The 17,312-nt window shown below is 53.2% G+C and overlaps 1 protein-coding gene across 2 annotated transcripts in view; it reads right to left on the bottom strand.

Annotated features, from left to right (window-relative positions):
* STS (steroid sulfatase) overlaps positions 1-17,312 on the bottom strand; it is a 248,920-nt gene that overhangs the window by 13,190 nt on the left and 218,418 nt on the right. For both annotated transcript variants that reach the window (XM_080653591.1, XM_080653592.1), the window contains exon 10: positions 16,889-16,937. In XM_080653591.1, coding sequence (XP_080509717.1) covers positions 16,889-16,937 — 49 coding nt within the window. The remainder of the gene's footprint in view (positions 1-16,888; positions 16,938-17,312) is intronic.

Raw genomic sequence — 17,312 nt, 5'->3', positions numbered from 1 at the left:
GCCCCGCTGAGTGGGGGGCATGGCCTGAGATCCCCCAACCCAGCACTGGGGGTGCACCTTGAGGTCCCCTGTCCAACCCTGCTGGGTGGGGAGCACAGCCTGGGGTCCCCTGTCAAGCCCTGCCAGGCTGGGGGCACAGCCTCAGGTCCCCTGGCCTGGTGCTGGGGTGGGGGGTGTGGCCTGAGGTCCCCTAGCCCAGCACCAGGACGGGAGCACACCCTGAGGTCCCGTCAAGCCCCGAATGGTGGGGGGTGTGGCCTCAGGTCCCCTGGCCTGGCGCTGGGGTGGAGGTCACGGCCTGAGGTCCCTCAGCCTGGTGCCAGACAGGGGGCGAGGCCTGAGGTCCCTGTCAAGCCCTGCCAGGTGGGGGGCATGGCCTGAGGTCCCCCATCCTGGTGCCAAGGCGGGAGGCGTGGCCTGAGGTCCCCTGTCAAGCCCTGCCAGGTGGGGGGCGCGGCCTGAGGTCCCCTGTCAAGCCCCACAAGGGTGGGGGAGGGCGTAGCCTCAGGTCCCTGCTGATTGCCCGTGAAGGCTCCTGATGGGAACTTGACCTCAGCTGTGGGTGCAGCCATCTTTGTGACGGGGTGATGGTTCATTAGCATATTAGTCTTTATTAGATAGGATGAGTGAAATCGGTTCTTAGATTTTCCTCCCTGACTCATTTCACTTAGCATGATGTTCTCAAGGCCCATCTGTGTTGCTGCAAATGGCAGTATTTTGTCTTTTTTTATGCTTGAGTAGAATTCCATTGTGTATATGAACCACATCTTCTTCTTTTTTTAAAAAAAAATATTTTTATTGATTTCAGAGAGGAAGAGAGAGGGAGAGAGAGGTAGAAACATTAATAATGAGAGAGAATCATTTATCGGCTGCCTCCTGCACGTCCCCCGCTGGGGATCGAGCCCACAACCCGGGCATGTGCCCTTGATGGGAATCGAACCCGGAACCCTTCAGTCCACAGGCTGACGTTCTATCCACCGAGCCAAACTGGTCAGGGCTAAAACAATCTTTATTGTTAAAAGTAAACCTGTAGCCCTAGCTGGTGTTGCTCAGTGGATAGAGCGTCAGCCTGCGGACTGAGGGGTCCCAGGTTCCATTCCAGTCAACGGCACATGCCTGGGTTGTGGGCTCGATCCCCAGTAGAGGGCAGTGCAGAAGGCAGCCATCCATGATTCTCTCTCATCATGGATGTTTTTATGTCTCTCTCCCTCTCCAGTCCGCTCTGAAATCAATAAAAATATTTTTAAAAAAGTTTTTATTGTTGAAAGTAAATGTGTAATTGCTTTTACCATTGGAATGGTTATTTCAAATATTCCAAATTTGGTGAGCCTGGCTTCTGGCTCACTGACCACCCGGGGGCAGCTCCTGCATTGAGTGTCTGCCCCCTGGTGGTCAGTGCACGTCATAGCGACTGCTCGTTCCGCTGTCCGGTCGATTTGCATATTAGCCTTTTATTATATAGGATATTCCAAATTGGGTGATTTCACAGTTCCTAAAGTCTCCCTACGTCTCCCAAGATCATGAACAATGGGGCGGCCTCAATGGCTTCGTGTGGACGGCCCGTGAACACCGGTCTCATTAATCAGTCCAGCTGACCGATCACCAGTCCAGGCGATCGATTGGTCGATCGTTTCTCCCCAGAGGTGTTCAAGTCCCGTTCCAGATGGGATTCCTCACGCCTTACCAGGCTTTCTTCGGTCCTTTAGAATGAAAAAAAAAATTATTTTTTCCCCCCAAATCTGCTCTGTTTGCAAAAGAGGCAGCTCTCTGTGTCCCACACACTGGGATTTGCTGCCCTTTCTGCATCGCTCATCAGCATTCCGTAGCGATTTCCTTCTCAATCCGCCACGGTCCCAACGTTTTCAGGCTTTTTTGGGGAGCCAGCAGTCTCTGTAATAATAACTGTAATGTACTGAACAGTGGACTATCTGCCAGGTGCTTGCCTACACAGCCTGACCACGCCGTCTGACTTAATTCTCTAAGCAACTCGCTCATGGAAGCGGTACAAATAGCCCCATTGTGTTAAATGTTACCGTGGCAACAACGCAAGCATCCTGCCCCACCCCCAGCCTCTCGGCACCTGCATATGCAAATTAACCCGCCATCTTTGTTGGGTTAATTTGCATACTCACTCCTGATTGGCTGGTGGGTGTCACGAAGGTATGGTCAATTTGCATCTTGCTCTTTTATTAGTGTAGATGTTTTTATTGATTTCAGAGAGGAAGCGAGAGGGAGAGAGAGAGAGAGAAACATCAACGATGGGAGAGAATCATCGATCGGATGCCTCTTGCATGCCTCCCACTGGGGATTGAACCGGCAACCCAGGCATGTGTCCTTGACCAAAATCAAACCCAGGCTAGCGCTCTATCCACTGAGCCAAACTGGCTAGGGCCGATTTTCCTTCTTTATTCGTTGATTTCACCGATAGGGTGCCAGGGTGAATGAATAGAAGAATGCCCCAAAATTGATAACCTGTGAACCCACGTTTCACCTTGGGTGACACAGCCATTGATCTAGGTCATGAAACATGACTGAACGCTGTCCCTCTTATATAACACTAGAGGCCCGGTGCACAAAACTCGTGCATGGATAGGGTCTCAGGCCAGCCTGTTCCCTCCCAACGGCCCTCCCCTGCTGGCCATCTTGTGTCCACATGGGGGCAGCCATCTTGTGTGTTGGAGTGATGGTCAATTTGCATATTACTCTTTTATTTTATAGGACTAGAGGCCCGGTGCACGAAATTCGTGCACAGATAGGGTCCCCAGGCCTGGCCAGTGATCAGGGCCGATCAGGTTCCCCGCCCTCCGGCCTCCGCACCTCCTCCTTCCCTCGCTCCCTCAGCACCCCACCCCCACCGCTGCTGGTCACCCGCTTTGTTCCGCGCCGCCCCCTGGTGGTCAGCACACATCATAGCGAGTGATCGAACTCCTCAACTCCCGGTCTCCTGGTCGAACTCCCGAGGGGACAATTTGCATATTAGTCTTTTAAAATATAGGACTACAGGTCCCTCATCCTGGCCTGCACCCTCTTGCAATCCGGGACCCCTCAGGAGATGTCGGAGAGCCAGTTTCAGCCCGATCCCTGCAGGCCAGGCCGAGGGACCACCGGTGCATGAATCTGTGCACTGGGCCTCTCGTCATTTTATAAACTACCTTGTGTTGGTTGCAGTGCTACCATTTTTCTTAAATATCTTTTTATTGATTTGAGAGAGAGAGGAATACAGAGAGAGAGAGAGAGAGAGAGAGAGAGAGAGATATCAAATAGTTGCCTCCTGCTCGCCCCCTCCTGGGGGTTGAGCCCACATTCCAGGGATGTGTCCTGACTGGGAATTGAACCTGTGACCTTCTCGTGTGCGGGAAGACACTCAACCACTGAGCCACACCGGCCAGGGGTAGCACTGCCATATTTCTTTTTCTTCGTTTTTAAATAAATTTTTATTGATTTCAGAGAGAGGAAGGGAGAGGGCGAGAGAGAGAAACAGCCACGATGAGAGAGAATCATGGATCGGCTGCCCCCTGCACACCTCCTACTGGGGATGTGCCCCCAACATGGTACAGCCCTCGACCGGACTCGAACCTGGGACCCTTCAGTCTGCAGGCCGACGCCCTATCCACTGAGCCACACTGGCCGGGGCCAGCTGAGCTATTTTTATCGTCACTGCCTAGAAGGAGTAAAGGCCAGGACATGAGACCTGCGATCCCAAATTCAACACCGCAGCCTGTCTCCAACTTCCACATCCAGGTCCTCAGGGCTGCGCCCGACTTCCCCCCTTTCCACCACCCACGTGGGGAGTGGGTGGCTCCCTAGGGGGCCCTTGGCACCGAACATCGGCCCGTGGAGGTCGGGCCGAACAGGACCAAACACCCCCTTCCGTCTTATTTGGGGTTAGAAACGGACGTGGAGAACCCTCTGCATTGAAAGCCCTGGGTAGACAGATTAGCATGGGGTGGCCAGGGGCGCCCAGGAGGGTTGGGGGGGGGGCGTCGTTTTAAGGACCAGACAGGAAAGATGTGAACAGTGGGACTGAAACGTGTCTGAGCCTCAGTGACGGGGGACCGGAAGGCTAGGTGTGCCAGCGAGAAATAAATAAGTGAGAAGCAGAAGGAAGATGCCTTGCAGGCTCGAGGAAAATGGAAGTGTTTGCAAGGTAGGCGATGCATCAAAATTGTCAGCGCTCAGAGAGAAGGTGCCAGAGGAGGACCAAGCATGAGGGGGGGAAACGTGACCAAGGCCGTGGAGATGGAGAAGGAAGGGGGGGTATGATGAAAGGCTAATATGCAAATAGACCGAAAGGCAGAACAACCGAACGACCAATCGAAGCGTACTATGCTAATGATATGCTAAGGCTGCTCAACCACTTGCTATGACGTGCACTGACCACCAGGGGGCAGACAATCGACTGGTCGACCAGTCGCTATGACGTGCACTGACCACCAGGGGGCAGACGCTCCGACGGGTAGGTTAGCTTGCTGCTGGGGTCCGGCCGATTGGGACTGAGCAAGATGGGCCAGACACGCTCTGGAGTCCCTCCCCCGTCCGATCGTGCACCGGTGGGGTCCCTCAGCCTGGCCTGTGCCCTCTTGCAAGAGAGGAAGGGAGAGGGATAGAGAGTTAGAAACATCGATGAGAGAGAAACATCAATCAGCTGCTTCCTGCACGCCCCCACCTGGGGATGTGCCCGCCACCAAGGTACATGCCCTTGACCGGCATCCAACCCGGGACCCTTCAGTCCGCAGGCCGACACTCTATCCACCGAGCCACACCAATTAGGGCGTGGATGTTATTTTATTTTATTTTTACAAATCTCAACTACAGGATAATTTCTACATCTCACCTTCCAATTCCCCTTTTTAAATATCCGACACACACTTCCCCACCTCGATTGCAATTTTAAATATTCAGACACCCTTCCCATCTCGTCTCCCCTGTTCTTCATCTACCATTCTGTCTTCCAGCAAAGGCTCTTAATTCCTCTTCCCTCTGATCCTCAAGACAACGCCCCGGAGGGAATTTCTCTTGGATATTCAAATGCCTCGCCATCCCCATTTTGTGCGCCTGTCACTACGGCAAAGGGGGCTTACGTTTTGTTTTATCTTCCGTCTCCGATGGGACTTGGCAAGCACTGGCCCACCGCCCCTGGATCCCGGGTGACGTGGTGTGCCGGAAGCCAATTCCAGCACGTCATGATTGCAAGGGTTTCATCCAAAGGTTGATGGGACTTGGGGACTCAACAGGGGCCGAGTCACATATGTTATCGCCTGCTGGGATGGCTAAAGGCATGTCCCCAAACCTGAAAAGGATGCATTAAATTGATTGTTTGCTGCCAGACAGCTCAGGGCATCTCAATCTACATGTTATTGCCTCCTGCTGGCCAAACACCTGAACGGCCGTCGGCCATTCCCCAATCTGACAATGACTCTGTAAACCCTACCCCTTGAAGCGTATTATCTCCACCTTGCCTTAGGACAAATTGTGCTAATAAAAAGCAAGGGGTCCTGAGACAAGGGGAACTTGGTTTCTTCAGCCAGGCTCCTCTGCCTCCCCCGATATGCCTTTCAAAATCATCTTTCGTCTCTGGACTCTTACTTAAGTTACACACAGCATTTCTCCAGATTGCTGAACCCTTCTGAATGCTGGAACAAGAACCCCGACAATGGTGCAGTTTTCACAGGGAGGGGAGAAGAGTCCCAGGTTCGATTCCCGGTCAAGGGCACATGGCCGGGTTGCGGGTTCGATCCCCGGGGTCAGGAGGAAGGATGTGGACACAGTGGCCCCTGTAGATGGAGGCAGCCAGTGAACACCTGTATTGTGGCTTCAATTCCTGTGGCTGTCGGTGGTTGGATGGCGCCAGGATCACACACTATAACTGAAGCTGATCGCTGGGATGGTGAGTCGCGGTTTTACTCCCGGACGTGGTGTCTCACGAAACTGAGAATGAAATCACGGACCAAAGATCTAAGCAAACGCGTGGAAAATTCATTGCATGCAGATTCAGACTCCCTGCGTGGGGAGGCGGCCCGATAATGGGTTGCCCGTGACGCTAGTCAGTCTAGGGGTATATATGTGCTACAAGCCGGCTCTGTATCCACACCTGAGTAATTTCCTCAATTGTTCTTGCCCATCAAGGGACCTGAACTTTCCCTGTTCCTATGTGTCAGCTCACCTTGCCAGGGGTCCTCAAGCTTTTTAAACAGGGGGCCAGTTCCCTGTCCCTCAGACCGCTGGAGGGCCGGACTATCGTTTAAAAATAAAACTATAGCCGAAACTGGTTTGGCTCAGTGGATAGAGCGTCGGCCTGCGGACTGAAAGGTCCCGGGTTCGATTCCGGTCAAGGGCATGTACCTTGGTTGCGGGCACATCCTCAGTGGGAGGTGTGCAGGAGGCAGCTGATCGATGTTTCTCTCTCATCGATGTTTCTAGCTTTCTATCCCTCTCCCTTCCTTTCTGTGAAATATCAATAAAATATATTTAAAAAAATAATAATAATAAAAATAAAACTATGAACAAATTCATAGGCGCACTGCGGGCCCGGGACGCGTCGGCTGCTAAGCAGGACAGGCAGCGGCACCCGGCGGGCCGGATCCATGTCCTCGGCGGGCCGCATGTGGTTTGAGGACCCCTGCTGTAGACCCTCCCTAGTGTCACACACCTTTCACGCTGGGTCTAAAAACACCCGCTTATAGTCCTGGCTGGTGTGGCTCAGTGGATAGAGCATCGGCCTGCGGACGGAAGGGTCTCAGGTTCGATTCCCACTCAGGGCACATGCCCGGGCTGTGGACTCGATCCCCAGGAGGGGGCGTGCAGGAGGCAGCCGATCCATGATTCTCTCTCCTAATGGATGTTTCTATCTCTCTCTCCCCCTCTCCCTCCCTTCCTTTCTGAAGTCAATAAATATCGTATATAATAAAAGGCTAATATGCAAATCAAACAAATTCAGGAACGACCGGTCGCTATGATGCGCACTGACCACCAGGGGGCAGACGTTCATTGCAGGAGCTGCCCTCCCGGGGGTCAGTGCGGTCCCACAGGGGGAGTGGCCGCTCAGCCAGAAGCCGGGCTCACCACCTCTCCCACCTCCGTGGCAGCGCTAAGGACCCCTCGGGGGACGTCTGCCTGCTGGCTTAGGCCCGTACGCCAGGCTGAGGGACTCCTCCCCCACGCCCCAGTGCACGAATGTTATGCACCGAGCCTCTAGTATATTTAGAAAAATAAAAACTAATAAAATCAGCATGGTTGGTTCCCATGACTAGGCTGATCACACTGCCCTGCCTGCCCCTGCCTACGTTCCACTGCCTTTTTGTTCCCCCTGGACCCCTGTCCCCTGCTAACTCCTCTCAACACCACCGTTTTCCATGGAGCCAGAGGTCGTGCCCGAGGTCAAGGTCAGAGCCACCGCAGCCTGTTCCCTGGTCTGTCCCCACGTGCCCTCAGGTGGGCATTTTTCCTGCCCTGCCTTCTCTGCTACTAGCCTCAGCCCTCATCTCCTGCGCTAGGTGGGCATTATAACAGGTGTGCCTAACATGGACCTCAGTTGTCTCAAATCTTCTTTCTTCCTTATCAAAATATTATTGCAATTTTTTTTATATTTTATTGATTTTTTTAACAGAGAAGAAGGAAGAGGGATAGAGTTAGAAACATCAATGAGAGAGAAACATCAATCTGCTGCCTCCTGCACACCCCCAACTGGGGATGTGCCCGCAACCAAGGTACATGCCCTTGACCGGAATTGAACCTGGGACCCTTGAGTCTGCAGGCCGACGCTCTATCCACTGAGCCAAACCGGTTAGGGCAATTTTTGCAATTTTTAAAAATAGATATACACTGAGTGGCCAGATGATGAGGATCTCTGAATGCATAATAATCTGGCCACTCAGTGTGTATATATATATATATTAGAGGCCTGGTGCATGAATTCGTGCATGGGTGGGGTCCGGCCAGCCTGGCCAGGGGGAGGGGACACGGGCGGTTGGCCGGCCTGCCTGCTGGTCGAACTCCTGGTCGAGGGGACCATGTGCATATGAGCCTTTTATTCTATAGGATAGACACGGAGTGGCCAGATGATGATGCGTTCAGGGATCATCATCATCTGGCCACTCAGTGCATATTTTATTTCAGAGAGGAAGGGAGAGGGAGAGATAGAAACTTCCATGATGAGAGAGAAATCACAGATCGGCTGCCTCCTGCACGCCCCACACTAGGGATCGAGCCCACAACCAGGGCATGTGCCCTGACCTGGAATCGAACCGTGACCTCCTGGTTCGTAGGTCGACACTCAACCATGGAGCCTTGCCTAGCCAGGCCTGTATTTTGCATGCATTGCCACATTCCAGAAATGGCTATTACCCTTTCCTGATAATGCGTGTTTTCACGGTCGTTTTCCCTGCCGCTGGAAAAGAGGAAGTTAACTTGAGTTGCTCGAGTTGTCTTGAGCTAAAAGTCTCTCTGGTTTAGTCGCTGTTTAATCTGAGCTAATCACCTCCGGTCCCTTTCATCCTTCTGCATGTCATTGATCCCTTTAATCTCCTCGCCGTGTCTTCGCTAAGCCCTCTCTGATGTCACGGAAGCCCTTTTGTCGGAGGTTGCACACACGGGGCCGTGCTCTCGAAATGAACAAGACTGCTTCCCGGGGACGCTGCTGTACCTCCACTCCGCAATCATGTGAAGTCGCTGCTCCACAGCGTGGATTACACACGGCACCGAGCAGACTTCAACGCCTGGCTCAGGTCCGTGTGACCTGGCAAAGCTGTGTCTTCTGCAAACCCCACTGGCTGTGCCATCCAGGCACTGAGCCCTCATGCCACGCCCACAGGAACAGCCACGCTCTCAAGGATTGGCCATGCCCACAAGGATAGGCCACACCCACAATAGCCATACTTCTATGATTGGCCACAACCACAAAGGATACACCACGCCCACAAGGATAGGTCATGCCCACAAGGATAGGCCACACCCACAACAGCCATACTTCTATGATTGGCCACAACCACAAAGGATACACCACGCCCACAAGGATAGGCCACGCCCACAAGGATAGACCACTCCCACAAGGAACAGCCATGCTCTCAAGGATCGGCCATGCCCACAAGGATAGGCCACGCCCACAAAGGAGAGTCACACTGCCACTGATTGACCATGCCCACAAGGATAGGCCACACCCACAATGAACAGCCACATCTCTATGATTGGCCATGCCCACAAGGATAGGCCACACCCACAAAGGAGAGTCACACTATCAATGATTGGCCACGCCCACAAGGATATGCCATGCCCACAAAGGACAGCCACATCTCTATGATTGGCCATGCCTACAAGGATAGGCCACGCCCACAATGGAACAGCCACATCTCTATGATTGGCCACACCCACAAAGGATAGACTATGCCCACAAGGAACAGCCATGCTCTCAAGGATCGGCCATGCCCACAAGGATAGGCCACGCCCACAAAGGAGAGTCACACTGCCACTGATTGACCATGCCCACAAGGATAGGCCACACCCACAATGAACAGCCACATCTCTATGATTGGCCATGCCCACAAGGATAGGCCACACCCACAAAGGAGAGTCACACTATCAATGATTGGCCACGCCCACAAGGATATGCCATGCCCACAAAGGACAGCCACATCTCTATGATTGGCCATGCCCACAAGGATAGGCCACACCCACAAAAGACAGCCACATCTCTATGATTGGCCATACCTACAAGGATAGGCCACGCCCACAATGAACAGCCATACCTCTATGACTGGCCACACCCACAAAAGATAGACCATGCCCACAAGGAACAGCCACACCCTCAATGATTGTCCACACCCACAAGGATAGACCACGCCCACAAGCATTGGCCATGCCCACAAAGGATAGACCACACCCACAAAGGACAGGCACAGTGGGCGTGGCCTATCATTGTGAGCGTGGCCAATCATTGAGGGTGTGGCAGTTCCTTCATGGGTGTGGTCTATCCTTGTGGGCGTGACCACACCCAAGAAGGAACACCCACTCACTCAATGATCGGCCACCTCCACAGCAGCACTAAGGACCTCTCAGAGTTCCCAGACTGTTAGAGGGTGCAGGCCGGGCTGAGGGACCACCCGCCCCCGCAGTGCACGAATGTGGTGCACCAGGCCTCTAGTCAATGAGGAGAGAGAATCATGGACCGTCTGCCTCCTGCACACCCCACACTGGGGATCGAGCCCACAACCCGGGCATGTGCCCTGACCAGGAATCGAACCATGACCTCCTGGTTCCTAGGTCGATGCTCAACCACTGAGCCACACTGGCCGGGCCGGGAACACAGTATAGGTAGGGTTGGGTACTCCGTGGCTTCAGGCATCCTCGAGGAGAACTTGATATATATCCCGCATGAATAAGGGGCCCGATTCTATCGCCACTTACTCTAAAAGCAGGATTAATTGCCCTGGGCGGGGGCGGGGAGGGAGTTGGGGGGACGTCCCACCGGTCTAGCTTTTGTCATCCCTCACTGCTTGACGAGGAGTAGGAATGCACTTACATTCACGGTCTCCCCACAACGGCACACCGTGCAGGCGCCGTGACTTCCCCAGAGAAAGTTGTAATGATATTTCATTAAGAAAGAGAAATGTCCCAGCCGGCGTGGCTCCGTGGTTGAGCATCAACCTATGAACCAGGAGGTCACGGTTCAATTCCTGGTCAGGGCGCATGCCCGTGTTGTGGGCTCGATCCCCAGTAGGGGGCATGCCGGAGGCAGCCGATCCATGATTCCCTCTCATCATGGATGTTTCTCTCTCTCTCTCTTTCTCTCTCTCTCTCTCTCTCTCTCTCCCTTCCTCTCTGGAATCAATAAAAGTTATTATTAGTATTACTAGAGGCCCGGTGCACAAATTCGTGCCCAGGTGGGGTCCCTTGGCCTGGCCAGAGATCGAGGCCTATCAGGGAGCCAACCGGCCTGGGGGAGGGACTGAGGGAGGTTGGCCGGCTGCAGGTTTGGGGGAGGCGGGACCACAGGAGGTTGGCTGTGGGTGTGCACTGACCACCAGGGGGCAGCTCCTGCATTGAGAGTCTGCCCCTGGTGGTCAGTGCGTGTCATAGCCACTGGTGGTTCGGTCATAACGGTAACTTAGGCTTTTATATATATAGATTTAAAAAAAATATATTTTATTGATTTTTACAGAGAGAAAGGGAGAGGGATAGAGAGAAACATCGATGAGAGAGAATCATTGATCGGATGCCTCCTGCACACCTCCTACTGGGGATGTGCCTGCAACCAAGGTACATGCCCTCAACCGGAATCGAACCTGGGACCCTTCAGTCCACAGGCCAATGCTCTATCCCAGCCGTGAGCAAACTACGGCTCGCGGGCTGGATCCAGCCCGTTCGGCTGTTCTATCCGGCCCGCGGAGCCGAAAAGAGCGGAGGGTTCTCTTGCTCTCCCCTCCGCTCCTTTACTTTGAATTTATATTCGTTCACACAAACACTCCATCCATGCTTTTGTTCCGGCCCTCCGGTCCAGTTTAAGAACCCATGGTGGCCCTTGAGTCAAAAAGTTTGCCCACCCCTGCTCTATCCACTGAGCCACACCGGTTAGGGCTAGATTTTTTTTTAAAGAAAGAGAAATGGCGATTCTGTGGCAAAAGAAGAAAACCGTATGTTCCTAGACTGGCTGGCACCTGCTCACAGCGTTTGCTCAGCTGCCCTAATTCCCTCTGCGGACAGGGATGGAATCCGGGGACTGAGCGAGATGCGCCCCTTCTCCCGCATCCCCCCCCCCCGCCCCCCGCATCTGTATTTCAAGCTCCATTAGGCCTGGCATCACCCATTATCACTTCTTTAGCCGCCAGCGCTGTGGGCTGACAGGACTCCGCTGACTCAGCCGGCTGGCCGGCCGCCCGCCCGGAGGCACCTCGCCCGACATTCATCTTGCCATTTCCCATCACTGCTCTTTGCATCCACGAGGTCGGGACTCGGCCGGCGTCTTCGTTACAGCTCTTTCCAGAATCCTGTGCTGGTCCCTTCACGGCCACGGCCTGCCAGCCACTCGGTGTCTAAAGAGCCGTGGCCTTTAGCGCGGGAAAACAACGGAATTGTGGTGTTTCACGTTAACGGTCAGATTCCGGCTCCCGGCAAAGCCTCTCGTTTGGAATTCCAGGTCTGATGAAGAGCTTCCCAGGCAGGAAAAGGCGAAGGGAGTTCATCACCAGCAAACCGGTAGGGCGTGATCACCGGCCAGGCCAAGGGACCCCACCTGGGCACGAATTTGTGCACCGGGCCTCTAGTAATACTAATAATAACTCTTATTGATTCCAATCCATAAAAAATATACTTTTTTAAAATATGCTTTTTACAAAAGTATATTTTTATGGATTTCAGAGAGAGGAAGGGAGAGGGAGAGCGAGCGAGAGAGAGAGAGCGAGAGCGAGAGAGAGAGAGAAACATCCATGATGAGAGAACCATGGATCAGCTGTCTCCTGCATGCCCCCTACTGGAGGTTGAGCCCACAACCCAGGCATGTGCCCTGACTGGGAATCGAACTGTGACCTCCTGGTTCATAGGTCGACGCTCACCACTGAGCCACACTAGCTGGCTGGCCTGCCCATTTCCTTGTATGGATTCGGCTTGTCCTGCTCACAGGCGGAGGTGAGGAACGGCCTCCATCCCATCACGTCTGAGCGCTTCCGTATCGGAAAGTCTCCTTCGCGGCTATGGTATCCTCCTCTGCGAACCCCGTGGCTATGCAACCTGGGGTTCCTGGTCCGCCTGCCTCCGCGTTGTTGGGAACATTCTAGAACACGGAATCTCAGGGCCCACTCCACACCCACTGCGTCCTAATTGCACTGAAACAAGACCCCCTAGGTGAGCTGCACGCACGTCAAAGTATTTAAAAAAAATTGCCCAGCCGGTGTGGCTCAGCGGTTGAGCGTCAGTCTATGAACCAGGAGGTCAGGGTTCGATTCCCGGTCGGGGCACATGCCCGGGTTGCACACTTGATCCCCAGTAGGGGGCGTGCAGGAGGCAACCGATCCATGATTCTCTCTCATCCTGGATGTTTCTATCTCTCTCTCTCCCTCTCCCTTCGTCTCTGAAATCAATCCTATATAACACAAGCCTAATATGCTAAGTGTCTGGTCACGTGGTCAGCTATTCAACCAATCAAAGCGTAATATGCTAATGATATGCTAAGGACGCTCAACCGCTCGCTATGATGTGCACTGACCACCAGGGGGCAGACAGTCGACCGGTCAACCATTCGCTATGATGTGCACTGACCACCAGGGGGCAGACAGTCGACCGGTCAACCATTCGCTATGATGTGCACTGACCACCAGGGGGCAGACAGTCGACCGGTCAACCATTCGCTATGATGTGCACTGACCACCAGGGGGCAGACAGTCGACCGGTCAACCATTCGCTATGATGTGCACTGACCACCAGGGGGCAGACAGTCGACCGGTCAACCATTCGCTATGATGTGCACTGACCACCAGGGGGCAGATGCTCCAACTGGTAGGTTAGGTTGCTGCTGGGGTCCAGCCGATTAGGACTGAGGGAGACGGGCCGGACACGCCCTGGAGCCCTCCCACGGTCCCTCCCTGGCTGGCCAACCTCCCGACTCCCTCCCCAGCCTCGATCGTGCACCAATGGGGTCCCTCAGCCTGGCCTTCACCCTCTCACATTTAGCCCGATGGCCAAACGACCGGCCGCTATCATGCATACTGACCACCAGGGGACAGACGCTCAACACAGTAATCTCACCGTCCGAGGGCTTCTGGACTGCAAGAGGGCTCAGGCCGGGCTGAGTAACGCCCCCTCCACCCCCCGAGCGCACAAATTTCATGCATCAGGCCTCTAGTCTATATATAGAAAGGGCTAATATGCAAAGTGTCCCTGCTGGAGTTTGACCGGAGACTGGGAGTTCTGTCGCTCGCTATGCTATGCACTGACCACCAGGGGGCGGCACAAAATGAGGGAAGGCCCGGATCGACCCCGATCGGCCCCGATTGGCGGCCAGGCCTAGGGACCCCACCTGTGCACGAATTTCACACACCAGGCCTCTAGCTTAAATAGATTCCGACTCAATTATCAGCGGTTCTGCCCCCAGCCATGCGACAGACTGTACATGGTCTAACTCCTCTGTTCTCAGGCATGCAGGAATGCAAGACGCAATCTTTTAAAACATCCCTTCCAACCCATACGTGGACTTTGAGACAATGGAAGATAAATTCCGAGACGTGAAATAAAACGAAGGAGAGGAATGGATCCAGAGGAGGAGATCCGGACGGGGCCCTGCGCAGGTCACAGAGAAAATTGCCTCAGGTCCTCGAGAGAGGGGGATGGAGCAAAATCCCCCCAAACGCCACCGGCTCTCGGGACCATCGGTCACAACAGCAGCAGAATCCGAAACAGCGGACAACCAAGAGCGGCTGCTTTTGAGGCTGACCCCGTGCCCTGCCGTGGGCATCCAGGAAGATTCATACAGGCTTCTGACCCCAATTCATACCAGCTGGGCACTTTAAAATCCTCACGCTCAGCGGTTTTACCTAATCCGGTTTTAGGTTGCTCAGACCTCCGGAAACCTGGCTCAGATAAACCCCAATTTTCTGCAAAGGAGCTGACTTATATATATATATATAAAAAGCCAGGTCACAAAGATTTATCTCCCATCAAGTCCCAGGGGCCACGGGGTCACAGTCAGAAACCCCACAACAACAGGAGCGGGAGAAAAAGCAGAAGGCGGCGGAAAGAGCTAACGGCACAGTCAGATGCTTCACACGTTGGAATAAAGACGTGCAAAGGATCCAACAAATAATTTTAGAATACAATTAAATAGAAAAAATAAACGATTCACATCATGAATAACGCTACAATATGAAAACGTAAAAGAAAAATGTAAGGAGTTGACAGAATATCTGAATTTTATGTATATATTTAAAATCAAAGCCCCGGCCACTGTGGCTCCGTTGGCTGGACATTGTCTGCCCCGACCAAAGGTTGCTGGTTCGATTCCCGGTCGTGGGCACATGCCCAGTTGTGGGCTCGATCCCCATTAGGGGGTGAACAGGAGGCAGCTGATGCATGATTCTCTCTCATCATGGATGTTTCTCTCTCTCTCTCCCTCCCCCTTCTCTGAAGTCAATAAAAATATGTATTTAAAAATATCAATAATAAAATTAAAAACTAAAATGGACGGCCAAAACTTTTTTTTTTTTTACAATATTCAAGGCACAGTTATGACCATTTTCACACAGAAACTCATTTAATCCTTCCAATACTAGTCTCATGCGGTAGGTATTCATTGCTCTAAAGCAGTGGGACGGCAAACCGCGGCTCGCGAGCCACCTGCGGCTCTTTGGCCCCTTGAGGGTGGCTCTTCCACAAAATACCACGGCCTGGGCGAGTCTATTTTGAAGAAGTGGCGTTAGAAGAAGTTTAAGTTTAAAAAAATTTGGCTCTCCAAAGAAATTCCCATCGTTGTCCTATTGATATTTGGCTCTATTGACGAATGAGTTTGCCGACCACTGCTCTAAGGCCACCATCTTGACCTCTTGACCAATACAAAGTAGTACCTCCCAATGGCCATGCCAACCTGGTGATAATGTTTTCTTTCTTCTTTTTTTTTAAGTTAACCGTCTTTTTTTCTGTTATGAGGGTGCATTTCTTACCCAATTTTACGGGGCAGAATATCCTAAGACGTTAAAATGCACTCCTATACATTCACACCATGAAACTTTTATGTTATTTTCAAAGGATAGCTGTTAAATGCCAAGGACTAGGTTCTGGGCATGTCATGAACTCTAAGAGAGAGCCTTTGGTATCCAAACACCCATAAATGCATCTATACTAATAAAAAGGTAATATGCTAATTAGACCAGGAGACCTGCCGGGAGACCTCCCGGACATCCTTCCGGACAAAGCCATGGTGGCAGGGCCGACGCAGAGGCGGTTAGGGGCGATCAGGCCAGGAGGGGAGGCAGATGGGGGTGATCAGGTTGGCTGGGGGGCAGTTGGAGACGAGCAGGATGGCAGGGAGGGAAGTTGGGGCAAGCAGGCAGGCAGGCAGGTGAGTGGTTAGGAGCCAGCGGTCCCAGATTGTGAAAGGGATGTTCAGGCCTAAACCGGCAGTCGGACATCCCCCGAGGGGACCCAGATTGGAGAGGGTGTAGGCCAGGCTGAGGGACACCCCCACTCCGCCCCCCGTGCATGAATTTCATGCACCGGGCCACTAGTTTGTAAATAACGGGATTGTAATAGAACGCAATGAGGGTTCAACGGTGAAAGATACCCTCTCATTCCCAGAGAGGGTGACACACGCCATCTCCCGATATGACAGGGGGCGAGATATCTGCATGGAGGCACCCTACAGAGGAACGGAAACCATACGTTCCTCCATGCGCATGGGAGAGACACCTCGTAAAGGGTGGCGTCTGGTGGGAGTGAGGGATGATTATTCGGGCACAGAGCTGGCGGGGAGGGTGGGGGGGGACTTCGTCCTCGGCTTTGGGCTGGAATGTGTGTTTGGAGAAGGTTCGGGTTTAACCTACCTCTGAATATTGGGTATTTCAGGCACGTTTACCCGTGTTCATGGTGTCTTGTCTACACGTCCCTGGAGGCCAGGAAGTACACGTGGAAACCGAGCACCGTGATTGGATAAAATGGACTATGAGATGACGCTGAGTTTGGTTTCTCTTTGGACGACCCGGGGGATGGGGCGGGAATTTCTGGGGGAGGCGACGTGGAGAGCGCGGGGCTCAGGGAAGTCCCGGGAAGGGAGGTACGTTCAGGGTGTGTGTGTGTGGACTTCTGCTTTTCCCATCAAACTCCACCCACAGAGGAGGCATGACCCAGGTGGTCCATGACATGTCTTCTAAGAATGTGAACGCACAGCATCGTGGTTAGACACTCAGACACTTACCGAGGGCCTCCCGGGCGTTTCAAGGACGCACGATGCTGTACGTCTGGAGCTGAAACAAAATAATATTGAATGTAAACTAACCCGAACCCTAACCCCAACGCCAACTCTAACCCCAAACCCCAGTCCAAATGCTAACACCAACCCCAACACTAACCCTAACCCCAACATTAACCCTAACCCCAACCCTAACGCTAACTCAAACCCCAACACTAACTCTAACCCCAATCCCAACCCTAACACCAATCCCTGTGGGATCGGGCCTAAACGGGCAGTCGGACATCCCTCTCACAATCCAGGACTGCTGGCTCCCAACTGCTCGCCTGCCTGCCTTCCTGATTGCCCCTAACCGCTTCTGCCTGCCAGCCTGATCACCCCCTAACCACTTCCCTGCCAGCCTGATTGATGCCTAACTGCTCCCCTGCCA

The sequence above is a fragment of the Plecotus auritus genome (genome assembly GCF_963455305.1).
Source record: "Plecotus auritus genome assembly, chromosome: X".
NCBI lineage: Eukaryota > Metazoa > Chordata > Mammalia > Chiroptera > Vespertilionidae > Plecotus > Plecotus auritus.
Note: the sequence above shows the minus strand (reverse complement) of the source record. Positions and strands in the feature narration are given on the sequence as shown.